The 11512-nt window shown below is 35.1% G+C and overlaps 2 protein-coding genes across 3 annotated transcripts; one reads left to right on the top strand and one right to left on the bottom strand.

The window, feature by feature from the left end:
• The first annotated feature begins 570 nt into the window (after positions 1-570).
• LOC147531602 (uncharacterized) lies at positions 571-4255 on the top strand. Its single transcript, XM_086646362.1, has 2 exons — positions 571-1037; positions 3498-4255. The coding sequence occupies exons 1-2, from the start codon at positions 841-843 to the stop codon at positions 3958-3960; spliced, it is 660 nt and encodes a 219-aa protein (XP_086502488.1). The 5' UTR covers positions 571-840; the 3' UTR covers positions 3961-4255.
• Positions 4256-4596: 341 nt separating this feature from the next.
• Positions 4597-9853, bottom strand: LOC147531601 (protein OSB2, chloroplastic-like). Of its 2 annotated transcripts, none has more exons than XM_086646360.1 (8): positions 9280-9853; positions 8494-8632; positions 7458-7554; positions 7191-7318; positions 6995-7112; positions 6569-6666; positions 6266-6444; positions 4597-4878 (listed from the first exon to the last, which is right to left on the bottom strand). In XM_086646360.1, exons 1-7 carry the CDS (start codon positions 9705-9707, stop codon positions 6301-6303), a joined length of 1152 nt encoding a protein of 383 aa, XP_086502486.1. In that variant the 5' UTR covers positions 9708-9853; the 3' UTR covers positions 4597-4878; positions 6266-6300. The 2 variants fall into 2 exon arrangements, with proteins under 2 accessions (XP_086502486.1, XP_086502487.1); XM_086646361.1 differs by having other exon boundaries at positions 4597-4810; positions 9280-9828.
• Positions 9854-11512: the final 1659 nt, after the last annotated feature.

The raw sequence follows: 11512 nt of genomic DNA, 5'->3' as shown, positions 1-11512 counted from the left end.
GCTTTACGTCCACCACGACCTAGGCCCGTCCCTGATTATTATATTACCAGATTATTGTATTATAATTATATTATATTATATTATATTACAGTAATAATGATATTATTATCATATTACTATATTACACTATTATTATAATATTATCTTATTATTATATTACTATATTATTGTATTATTATATTATTATATTAGTATATTTGTTCTACTATATAAATATAAATATTTATCAATTGTCTATCACTGTCTATAGATATTTACGGATGTCTACGAAAGTCGAAAAATATATTTTTGAAATATGAGTACAAATATATTATTTCATATGGTTAGACAATAATGATAATATTAAAATAATAAATGTCTACCAATTGTTCTTCAATGATGAGATAATCATAATAATAATAATAATAAATAATAATAATAAATAATAAATAATAATAATAATAATAATAATAATAATAATAATGTCCACTACACATTTTGTCCATGAATTCAATATGTTTAAATGTCCCCAAATATTTTGTCCGTGAATCAAATGTCTCGAAGACATTATGTCCATGAATCAAATGTCCCCAAAGGGAAGAAGATGATATGAGGTGAAAAATCGAACAAGAGGCCCGGTGCTAACAGCCGTTTTCTTGGGTGCCTTTAGCCGGACCATATAATAATTGAGAGAAGGGATTTGTGTAAGCACCCAAATATTCCTCCATCTCTCCACATACTGATACTGCCTTCCTTAAGCCCTAAATTTAGGTACACATTTCTCATCACTACTTCATTTGATCAGATCGAATTTGAATCTGTAAAAGTAAAAGATTGATTAATCAATCAGAGCTTTAGAAAATGGCGTTTAGATCGAGGGAGATGTTCAAGAAGATAGTTAAAAAAGTTGGGGAGGAAAATTTGGCACCAGGAGTGAAAGAATCATTGAAGAAGTATATACCAGACAATAAAGTTGTAATGGGTAGAGCTAAAAGAGGGCTTTATGCTGGTGTTCATATTCAATTTGGTAATCAGGTCAGCGAAGATGGTGGTAACAAGTACGTTTCTCTCCCTCTCTCTCTTTAAAACCCTAAAAAATTCTTTTTCCCTTTTTTTTCAAATGCTTGATGATGAGTTATATGCTATAAATAATACATTTTATATATCTGAATTAAGAATCATAAACATCATACTATGCCAATTTGATTGTTACTTGTTAGGCTATTATTGCGGGTTGAAGTTGATTTTTGTATATACTGAAGATTGTTCAGTCGAACAGGTAGACCACTTCAGTTACCATTAGAAACTTGTTATGTTTGTGGTCATCCAACTCAAAACCAATTGGCAATGAGTGGAGAGAACCTAGACATTATATTCTTGGTTGCTAGATCGCCCTTCTCCCATGCAGGACTATTCTCACACGCCCCTCACCTGTGGCGTTCTTTGAGCCTAACACGTGTTTTTTTTCTTATTTTCGGGTGACGTGGAGCACGTATGGCTTTTAATCACATAGCACGTGGAGCTCTGATACCATGTTAAGTTTGTGATCATCCAACTCAAACCAATTGGCAATCAGTGGCGAAGACAGGCATCATATTCTTGTTGCTAGTTCGCCCTTTTGCCATGTCGGACTATTCTCACAAAACTGATTAGTTCCGGTTAAGAATATCTCCAGAATGGAGTTAAATAAACAGGTATTCTAAGTAGTTAAAATTAAAGGTTGAAGGATAAGTATGTACTAGAAACATGATTTCATTTAGGATTGTGAGAGTCGATTCAGTGGAAGAAAAAAAAATTAAGTAGTTAACTACACGATTCTTACTCAATTAGTTAAGATTCTATATCTTATGGAGATAAAATTGTATTCAAGTGGAAGTATATCTACTGTATAAGTGTATATGCATCGTCGTAAACATATAGAGTCAGACACATATATAGTGTAGTCTAACAAAAGAATTAAAACACCCAGACTAAAATAGCGTAGGTATGACTTGGTTTATCACATAATGACATGGGAAGTACATCTACCTACTACCACGTACAAGAGCAATCTGCTTTCTAGATAACCTTTGTCTAACAGAGATTTTTGATGTTCTTGACAACGCCGCCAGACTTGAGGTTAGTACAACGGCAGATGGTATCCCGATCGGATTAGAAATATATAGGAGCATCTTTGGCAAAATAACCTGCTTTGGTTAAATTTTTCGGCTGTCTTAGAAATTAATAAGATCAATTTGAAGGGTAAGTGAAGTGCTGCTTATATATTTTTGCAAAGATCTAACTTTACATAGTTATTTTCAAATCCAGTCCTCTTTGAAAGTTTAACAAACCCCACCAATTTTTTAATCATGGCTCCCGTTCTTCAAATATATCATTTTAAGCCACCGAACTTACTAAATGATCTTAAAACTGCTTACCTGCTATGACTAAACATATTACATTTAGAATAAGCACGCTGCTGTTATAGATACCCCCTAGTTTACGTTCAATTGTGTTGATAACAAGTTAGCTATTTGAAAGCTTATTCTCGTTTTAAGTCCCCATAGGTATCTTGCTCAATGCTCACAATTTTGATTTGACTAGTTTGACTTTAAGATCTAGTTATTACCTTACCAAATTATTTGCTCTTGAAGAATTGGTTTATCTGATGCACTGTACGAAGTTGCAGAGAATAAGCAACATTAATGTGATTATTATGTTTAATTATTATATAGTAACATCAAAGACCGATTTTTGACTGTCATCACACAAGTGATATTTGAATCAAAGTAAAATAAATCAAGTTTCAGCATCGAAATCTAATTCTGCATATATTACTTTTATAACCCGAGTTATGTCGACAGTTTTACCTCTTGGTCGAGACAGATCTTTAAAATGAGTATGCAGCTTAAAGATAAAAATGAATTTGAGATGAAGGGTTTGACTTGATGTCTAACTAAGATTAGGTCATTATAAATTCCTAAACTTGAAAATCCTTTAGCGTGTGGTAAGGATTGATGCGCATCACTTCCGGCGGCTAAAGAAAAATAAACATGATTCTACACAGATGCATAATAAGTTTTTTCTTTCTTTAAGGGGTACCGTACAGGCAATAGTCCGGAAGTTTTGAGAGGCATAATTATATAATTATGCCCTAATTGTAAATTCTGAAAACTTGAAAATAGATAACTAAAAAAAGACGAGAAAACAAGAAATTTTGTGTCCTTGGCAGAAGGGTTGAAATTATAATAGGCGGCACAAACTACAACAATCAAAATAATCTAATGATACCAATAACTGTTTCTAGCTCAATTTTGTCCAACTACGCCTTTGATAACTAACCCAAGCACTTGTTGGGAGTTTGACAATTTATATTTCCTTGGTATTGCCTACATTTGACAGATACTCGGATGCCTAGACTTTTATTTTGCTCTTCTTTCTTCGTATTTTTCAGTTCTGTGCTTTTTTTAATATTCCTTGCAAATTTTGTAATATTTTTAGTGAACTATAGAAGTTAAATATTCTGATGTTCATGGTAGGTCAAAGCGAACTTGGAAACCAAATGTACAGGAGAAGAGACTGTTCAGCTACATCCTTGATCGTCACATCCGCGTGAAAGTCACCACACATGCACTTCGGTGTATAGACAAAGCAGGTGGAATTGATGAGTATCTACTTAAAACACCATACCAGAAGATGGACACGGAAATGGGTTTGTTCTGGAAGGCTAAGATTGAAAAGATGTACGAAGAACTAGGAGAAATGGATGTTGCTTTCTTCTCTAAAGAAGATGAAGCCAAGTTCGAACAGGGTTTCAAAGACCTAAAACTTTCAGAGAGAGAAGCTCGTAGAGAAGCAAGAAGAAAGGAATACAAACAATCCGGAAAAGAAAAGCAGAATCTAGAACAAAGCTCTGATGCTAATGTGCCTAAACAAGAAAGTTCCAGGTCTGAGGAAAGCGCACATGTTCGTGTGCCCGAGCAAATGGTTGCTAACTACTAGCTTGTTGTCGTCGTCGTCAAGTTATTTAAAAAGTTCTTCGTGGTTTAGCAACATGGCAGCAGTAAAGCCTGCCCTTTGACACAATCCCTGGAAATTTTTTCGATGTCTTTTATGTATTTTGTTTCAGGTGATGTTAGAAAATTTTGATTTTCAGCTTCCAGGACCAGTTATTATACAAGGTTTTGAGATTCAGGGTTCAGTTTGTCATGTACTCCTCAATAAATCCTAATCAGAACATTATTACTGGTCCAACTGGGACTGTTCTTATTCTTGAATGACATGGTTGTTCTCAAAACTGATATGCTCTATGAACTTTCACATCACTTCAAAAGTAGCCAGTTTGAGATAAATATCCATGATGAAGATTCTCAGTATCCCTGTATATTTAGATACAGTAATAAAATTTCTGATTTACTATCCATCTACTCGAAGAAAAAGGAGATTGAAATACCGCTTGAAACAATTTTCATAAGTTTGAATTGAAGAACAAAGTTTCAATTCAGTTCAAATTAGTGTTTTATACTCTAAATTTGGTTATCAAGGTTATTAACGATGTTAAACATTTTGATGATATATATTTAATTCCATTCCTCCTCGAAAGAGAAGGATGATATCTAAGAATCAGATAAAAAAATCTTTTGTAATTCGGTTAGCATCTACTATATTACCCAAAACAAATTTGGAATCCTCTCGTCTAAGGACAATACAGAAACATTTACAAAACTTAGTTCAAAAAGAATTACATTAACATCCTTTCCAATATGGCCTTTTGGTGCAAGTCCAGCCTTACAAACACGTCTCGTTGTCCCTCCCGCATAACACCGTAAAAGTAATAGAAATTCCATCTTCTCTGTCATAATCGACCAAAATCATCAGGATTTTTCTCTTACCCTTTCCATCATGCAAAACTCAGTTTATCTGTAGATAGGGAAAGAATGACAAGTATCACAAAAATATGAAGAAAATTACTACAGGCTGAAAAAACTTAACCAGATATTGCACCTATTATTCATCCAATGCCTCTGCAACAAGTGAAAAATTGATGCACAGACAGACAACTTCAGAAGAATTCCATAGCATACTTAGCATTCCACATGATACAGAGCCACAATTTAAAGTTCCCATGCATAGTCTCGTTAAGAAATAGGGTAATGCATTACAAGAAGATGTTAACGAATCTTTATACGTAACATGTGAACCGTTTTTCGCTTTTACAAATTATACAATAGATTTGAATCATAAATAGTAAGATTTGAGTAATCTATCAATCAACTATCCAAGTGCCTAGTTAGGGTTGGGTCTCGGGATCGTGGAATTCAACTTGCTTATAACGTTACAACACAAGATTGAATGAGATATTGTAAGATTTTCTCATGAACAGGATATCATGGGATTCAAATTGAATTCCATCGAATCATAATATAGGATTTACCATGAGATGCTTAGTAAATACCAAGGTATTAAAAATCAGTCTATATTCAGTAGGCTTAGAAATGAATATATTTCATGGAAATATTTCGGTCAGTGTGGAAATTCTGATATATCTAGACCCGATTGAAAAATGTGCATGTGAAGGAAATATGATGTAATCCTATGTCAGAAAATAATTACATAATAAATAAGCATAAAAAAATGTTAGCGTACTCTAACAACAAATAATTAACATGTTTCCCTACTCTAGAGGGAGTCATTTGCAAGATGACAAAATAGTAACAGATTGATTATGCAAGGTACCACCTCAATTACGAATTACTGAGGTGTAACTGTATTAATAACTATGTCAAGGAGTGAACTCGGAAACCCCTAAAAGAAAAAAGAATTAGGTTTAGGGTTTTCAGTCTTCTTTCTCAGTGTTCTGCTGCTCTCTTCTTTTTCTTCTTTTCCTTTAGGGCTTTGTTTCAACAGAAGAACAAAACAAGATTGACGAACAAGATAATGGAGAAAAGAAGAATTTATGTATGCTCTTAACTCTTTCTCTCTCCTCTTTTGTTTTTCCTTCAAACATTTTTGCTTGAAACCATCTTATCTCATGTTCATTCTCTACATTATCTACTGAAATTTTACAGTTTACTACATCCGTTGAAATACTGCTACGAAATCTTGCATTTCTTTTATGTAGTGTCATTTTGTCTCCATCCATAATGTCAAAACCGAAATTTGTCGGCAATTTAGACCGACAAAATTCGACTTGTAATAACTTGGTAAATACAAAGATCTGGATAGAATGTTTGGACATTTCTCCCTTTCTTCCATCTTATCCAATTAGACATGAATCGATCTCTAAGCAAGGTAAGACGAACAGTACCTGAGTATATTGTAATTGTATTTCTGGATTAAAACTCAGGATAGTAGAGTATCTCTTTTACTCATTGCAACGTTAGGCTTCGGCGTAGGCAACTGGTCTTGTACCCAAGCTGGTGAACTACTAAGCCACAATGCTTCGCCAGTTTCCTTGTGTTTAAAATCAGGGGACTTTGGATTGATCTACAAAATAAATAAATAAATAACAATAAAATAAACTGAAGAAAAAAAAAATGAAGGTCCAAAATCAAGTTTATAAAATAATCACTCTAAACAACTTAAAAGCAAGTAGTAGAAAGGAAGGTACCTTATTAGATCTGTTATCCCACCATTTCTCTGGGTTTTCAATTAGCTTCTTCCAGGATTCCTCTGATTTTCCTTTTGACTCACCCGAGGTGGATTTCGCTGTTTCAAAGAACATTTACCAATGGAAGCGTTAAGTCCTTGCAAGGCATAACCCACCCATGTACAAGAACAAAAAAATTTAATCTAGCAAGAACGAACCGACCATTCCTTGAAATGCATAATCACATTTGGCATGTTCGAGTTGTACATGGCTCAAAAGTTCAATGCTTACCATTTGAAAAGAAAAACAGACTACCAGAACACACAGTATGTTACGAGAAACTTATCACTTGTATTACTACCAAAGGAAGCTTCACCATGCAGAAAAGATTAAAGTAAACAAATTAATCGGACTCATTTTTAGAACAGGTTATCTAACAAAGCTCACCAATTATTGGACGATCCGAAGGAACTTCAATTTCCGGCAAGACCCATTTTGGTGCACTGTCAAGCCATAATGCTTTCCCATTCTCCTTATGCTTGAAATCTGGGTATTTTGGTTTAACCTGAATGAAAAATGAGTATATTAGCATATATAAGAGTAACATAATGAAACAACAGATCTTTTTACAGAAGATAATCACCGATCCATTGAGCTTATTGGCCCTGTAATCCCACCACTTAGTTGGATTGTCAACCAAGTCTCTCCAAGAGCTCTCTACTAGGTCTCTCCAAGAACTCCCCACTGACTCCCGATCTTTTACTGTGTCAACTGAAATCAGAAAACATCATCCACTCTTTAGTTAATGATCAAACATAAACAGATGAACATATTTTTGAAAAAAAAAGAAAAATACTCAAAGCATGTTGAAATTTGTTAGTGACTAAATATAGAAAGAAAAAGACATTACCTGGCAGACTAGACACTTGTTTATCTGCCTTATAGGGTGCATAGTGATCCTTGCCTAAACTGGATTCTTGGACAAAATTAATGCTACGCACCATAACCTAACAAGGTCATGTTCAGTTAGTCAGTCGTTTATCAGTTTGTGTACGATTTTATAAATATTGCAGCTATTGACTTCATAGATTGTTTAAGAGAACTACACCAAGATGTGAAGTCTCAAACAAAGGATAAGAGGTGAACTGTTGTAATTCAGCATTCATCCTATAGATCGGCCACTAAAAAAATGACTAGAATATTAAAAATCCAATCATTGAGCTGCTCCCGAGTAAAATATGGATAAAGGATTTTCTACGGAATATTTCCCATGAAACTACCCACTTGGCCAAGTAACAACTCATATTCTACTAATATGCTTAAGAGTATGTTGTGTATGTAAAAAGGAAAAGACAAAGAACATTAAACAAACGAAAAATAACTCTACTCAAACGCCATGAACTTCACACAACATTAACCTATTCGGAATCATCAGCCGTGACATGATTTCACGTCCTGAATTACGAAATTAGATCATAAAATGCCAAAAACAATTTCACCGGGTAGTCAGAATGAGATGAGTGCAAGGTTAAATAGTCAAAGGAGACAGCTCCAAGTGAAATGCCACATTTGGACGAGTTATGTCAAGTTTGTTCGTCCCCACAAGCAGAACTTAATGCATAGCACATACCAGTATAGTTTATCACTTTATTGTTTGTCCATATCAAATGATCAACGTCTTTCTGCCCCTCCTAGCGTTTATATGATTAACCTTTTCAAACAATCCAAAACTCCAATGGAAATTAAACAAAATTATGTCAACAGCTTTTGAAAACACAAGGGTACATCAATCTTCGTACGATCAAAATGCTGAAGCTGAACCAACATTTTATAACTCTATTTATCTGCTACTAATTAGCATTCACTTAATGTTTCATTATCACATGCATTAGATTACCACAGGTACAAAATTATACATGAAACTATTTTGATCAGGCAAACTATACCTGTATGCTAGAGTGACCACGTTCCACAGAAATTTGTGGTGGATCTCCGCTTAAATTCCCAGATACATGAACAAGATCTTTTTCTTTCAAATGGCATGCAGCAACATGTGCAAGATCACCTTCAAAGATTATGGGGATCCTGGTTATCGGAAGACAATTAAATGATGTTCAGTCAGATATATAATAGACGTTTGTTGGACTGATAAAGAACAGAAAGTATCAAAGAACAATGATTTGATCCTAGGGCACACGCAACAAAGTAGTTGTTCATTTCCGACAATGGAAATATTTTCTCAAGTTCAATATGGTTATAACTTACAAAATACGAAGCAAAGACACTAAGGTACATGTGTAACAAGTAGAGAATGGGCGAAAGCCTACGCCATTACTGAGCTGAGTACTCTTTGTTCTTTATGAAACTCCCCTCTGTCTCCAACTATTTTTATTTAGTCTAATTATATATTATGATCAAGAAAGGTGCGGTTTGATTATCCCGGATGGGTTTGGACTCCAATTGCACGCAATTGAAATATAAATCGAATGAGCACTACATCTTGTTATTTTTCTTAATTCCTAAACAAATAAAATACAATGTGTTTGAAGAAAATGAGAGATTCAAACTTTCATTTTGTAGTGAAAACTATCTTTTTAACTTTTTGAACTACCAAGTTCACTCATGGCATACATCTACACATTTACGCACAGCCGATTAGATCTTCCCGTTACGACATTTCAGAAATGCTATTTGGTCATGCACCATCAAAATCAGGAAAACAAAAAACTTACCAAAGAGGAGTAGAATCATGAGTTTTGTCCTGTGAAAGAATAGTTCCTGCCCAGAACTTCCCATCAGGAGATTCCTGAAACTGAACTTGCATAGCTATTGATCCAATCAAGTTAACTGAATTTGCAACTTTCGCCTGCCATGGTATTTCACTAGGTCTAGGTAAGTTACTACGGGTAGAACTAACATTTTTCTGAACGAACTTTGAGTCAAATGGAAACCCTAAATCTTCATCATACTCCAGTTCTGAAACATCTATTTCAGGATTTTCATGTTTTTTGATGGATTTTGATGATTTTGCTTTCGATGATAAAGTAGTAGAAGTAGTAGTAGAGTAAAGGGGGGACTGGAGGACGACAACAGGGTGAAGAAGACGCTTTAATGTAGACTCAGAAGATAATATTTCTGAAAACTTCCGAGATAGTTTCATGGCGCTCGTTATTTTCTTGCTCGAACTATTTCTGGGGTTACCTAGGGTTTTAGTGTTTTACAGAGACGAGTGATACAAAAATCATTGGCTATATACGGACGGAATGATGTTTTATGCGGACGGAATTCTATGGGGAATCCAAGTCTATTATTAGGGTCCGGCTAAAAGAGCTATGTTGTTTGAGGCATGAGGCGAGGCGACACGCGACAGACCTGTCGCCTCGCCTTGGGTGCACCTCGGCGACCCCCTCAAACAAAGGCAGCAACAGCTTCCCTTGTTTACCTTCATGAACAAAGTTCCTCCAAATTCATGACATGTTTCATGTTTAAACTATAACTACAATCGTGTAAACATACCTAACCATCATTATTAAACAAGACTTCAAACATTAATTAACGACTCAAAAGTCGCAACCAACCAACAAACAAAAACAACCAATGCAAGTCAAGTTCATCCACAACCAAACCAAATGCATATTTCAACAAAAAGTAAATCTAGCAAAAGAAATGTTTTAAGTCTAGTAAATATCTAAAAGACTAAAAGTCAATATCCTCATCATCTCCTGATTGGAGAGCATCATTGTTGGCTGACTGATCTCCTTCTTGTTATCATAGATGTGAGGGATCAACATATTCATGTGCCTCGGGTTCAGAGTCCTCGTCAATAAGTCGACGTGGTGGTTATTCTATGATTTGTTTATTTCTCTTACTCTGGTGCCTTTTAAGGAGTGAGCGTGAAAAAACGGATAAAATTGAGAGAAAGACATACTAACGGCATCCTGGTCATTCGGTGATGAGGGTAGTCTAGTAATTGCGGTCAATGTTGATACGCAGATGAAGAGTAGAGTCCAAGACGAACACGTAGGCGAAAACAGAAGTCGAATCGGAGTTTGAATGTGGAAGTTAGTCCAAGTTAAAGATCAGAGTCAAAGATGGTTGGCCAAATCAGCTAGACGACACGTGATGTGCAATCTAACATCGAGTGTGAGGATTTCGATTCATCTTCGGGCAGAGAGAGACGGTATTCGGGATTTAGTTGGAAACTTGCTCCAGTGCACCCATACCTATGACATTACCGTGTACCTAGAAGCATCTAGAAGATCGAAGGTCTATATTGCACCTGCACATGGTTGCACCAAAGGTTGCGTCGCATCTTATTATAGTCAGCCGATGCCCGTATTATGAACCCCTATAACAAGCAAAAGAGGTTGCACGAGATTGGCGCCCACTTCTCTCTTTTTATTATCTCTCCTTTCTAAATTAAGTTCTTGAACGTGAGAGTGAACAGAGTAGAGAGAGAGGAGAAAAGAAAATATCAAACCGAGAGGTAAATAGAAGATTCGTTGAAGAGAGAAATTGATAAAAGATATTATCAGAGATTTTATAAAGGGAACAAGATCTCTTTGGCTATTACAAGAGAGAGATTGATGAAGATCTCTTGAAACCGAAATTTTACAGATAAGAGGAGAGAAATATTTTTGACAGCTTGGGTGGATTAGTTTTATCTTCTTCTTAGTTACAAAACCTTATTTTTAGGGAATAAAACAACAGAGAAAGAGATATTCAGAGAGATTGATAGAGAGCTGAAGATATATTATTGATGAAGATAATTCTAGATAGAGAGAGGGACCGAGTGGTTCTGGTTTCCTTCCCCTCTGATTTAAAAAAAAAGATAGCTAAGATTGAGAAATTATTTAGAAGGAGAAATGTAGTTGGAAATTTCTCACAGTTATTTGAGAATTTTATCAAAGATAGAAAGAGAGATAGAGATGGAAAGTGGGATTGGATTGTGAACAGAGATGGGAC

Source organism: Eschscholzia californica, unplaced genomic scaffold, assembly GCF_041429995.1.
Source record: "Eschscholzia californica isolate CP2 unplaced genomic scaffold, dmEscCali1.0.p SCAF_6, whole genome shotgun sequence".
NCBI classification, from domain to species: Eukaryota; Viridiplantae; Streptophyta; class Magnoliopsida; order Ranunculales; family Papaveraceae; genus Eschscholzia; species Eschscholzia californica.
The sequence above is the reverse complement of the archived record's forward strand: the minus strand, read 5'-3'. Positions and strand labels throughout refer to the sequence as shown.

What these genes read in the sequence shown, in the direction of transcription:
- LOC147531602 (XM_086646362.1), top strand. Translation starts at nt 841, where the DNA reads ATGGCGTTTAGATCGAGGGAGATGTTCAAGAAGATAGTTAAAAAAGTT. An exon ending in AGCGAAGATGGTGGTAACAA is followed by an intron (nt 1,038 to 3,497) that starts GTACGTTTCTCT and finishes TGTTCATGGTAG; the next exon opens with GTCAAAGCGAACTTGGAAAC.
- LOC147531601 (XM_086646360.1), bottom strand. Translation starts at nt 9,707, where the DNA reads ATGAAACTATCTCGGAAGTTTTCAGAAATATTATCTTCTGAGTCTACA. An exon ending in ACAAGTGTCTAGTCTGCCAG is followed by an intron (nt 7,319 to 7,457) that starts GTAATGTCTTTT and finishes TTCTGATTTCAG; the next exon opens with TTGACACAGTAAAAGATCGG. An exon ending in TTCGGATCGTCCAATAATTG is followed by an intron (nt 6,667 to 6,994) that starts GTGAGCTTTGTT and finishes TCTTTGAAACAG; the next exon opens with CGAAATCCACCTCGGGTGAG.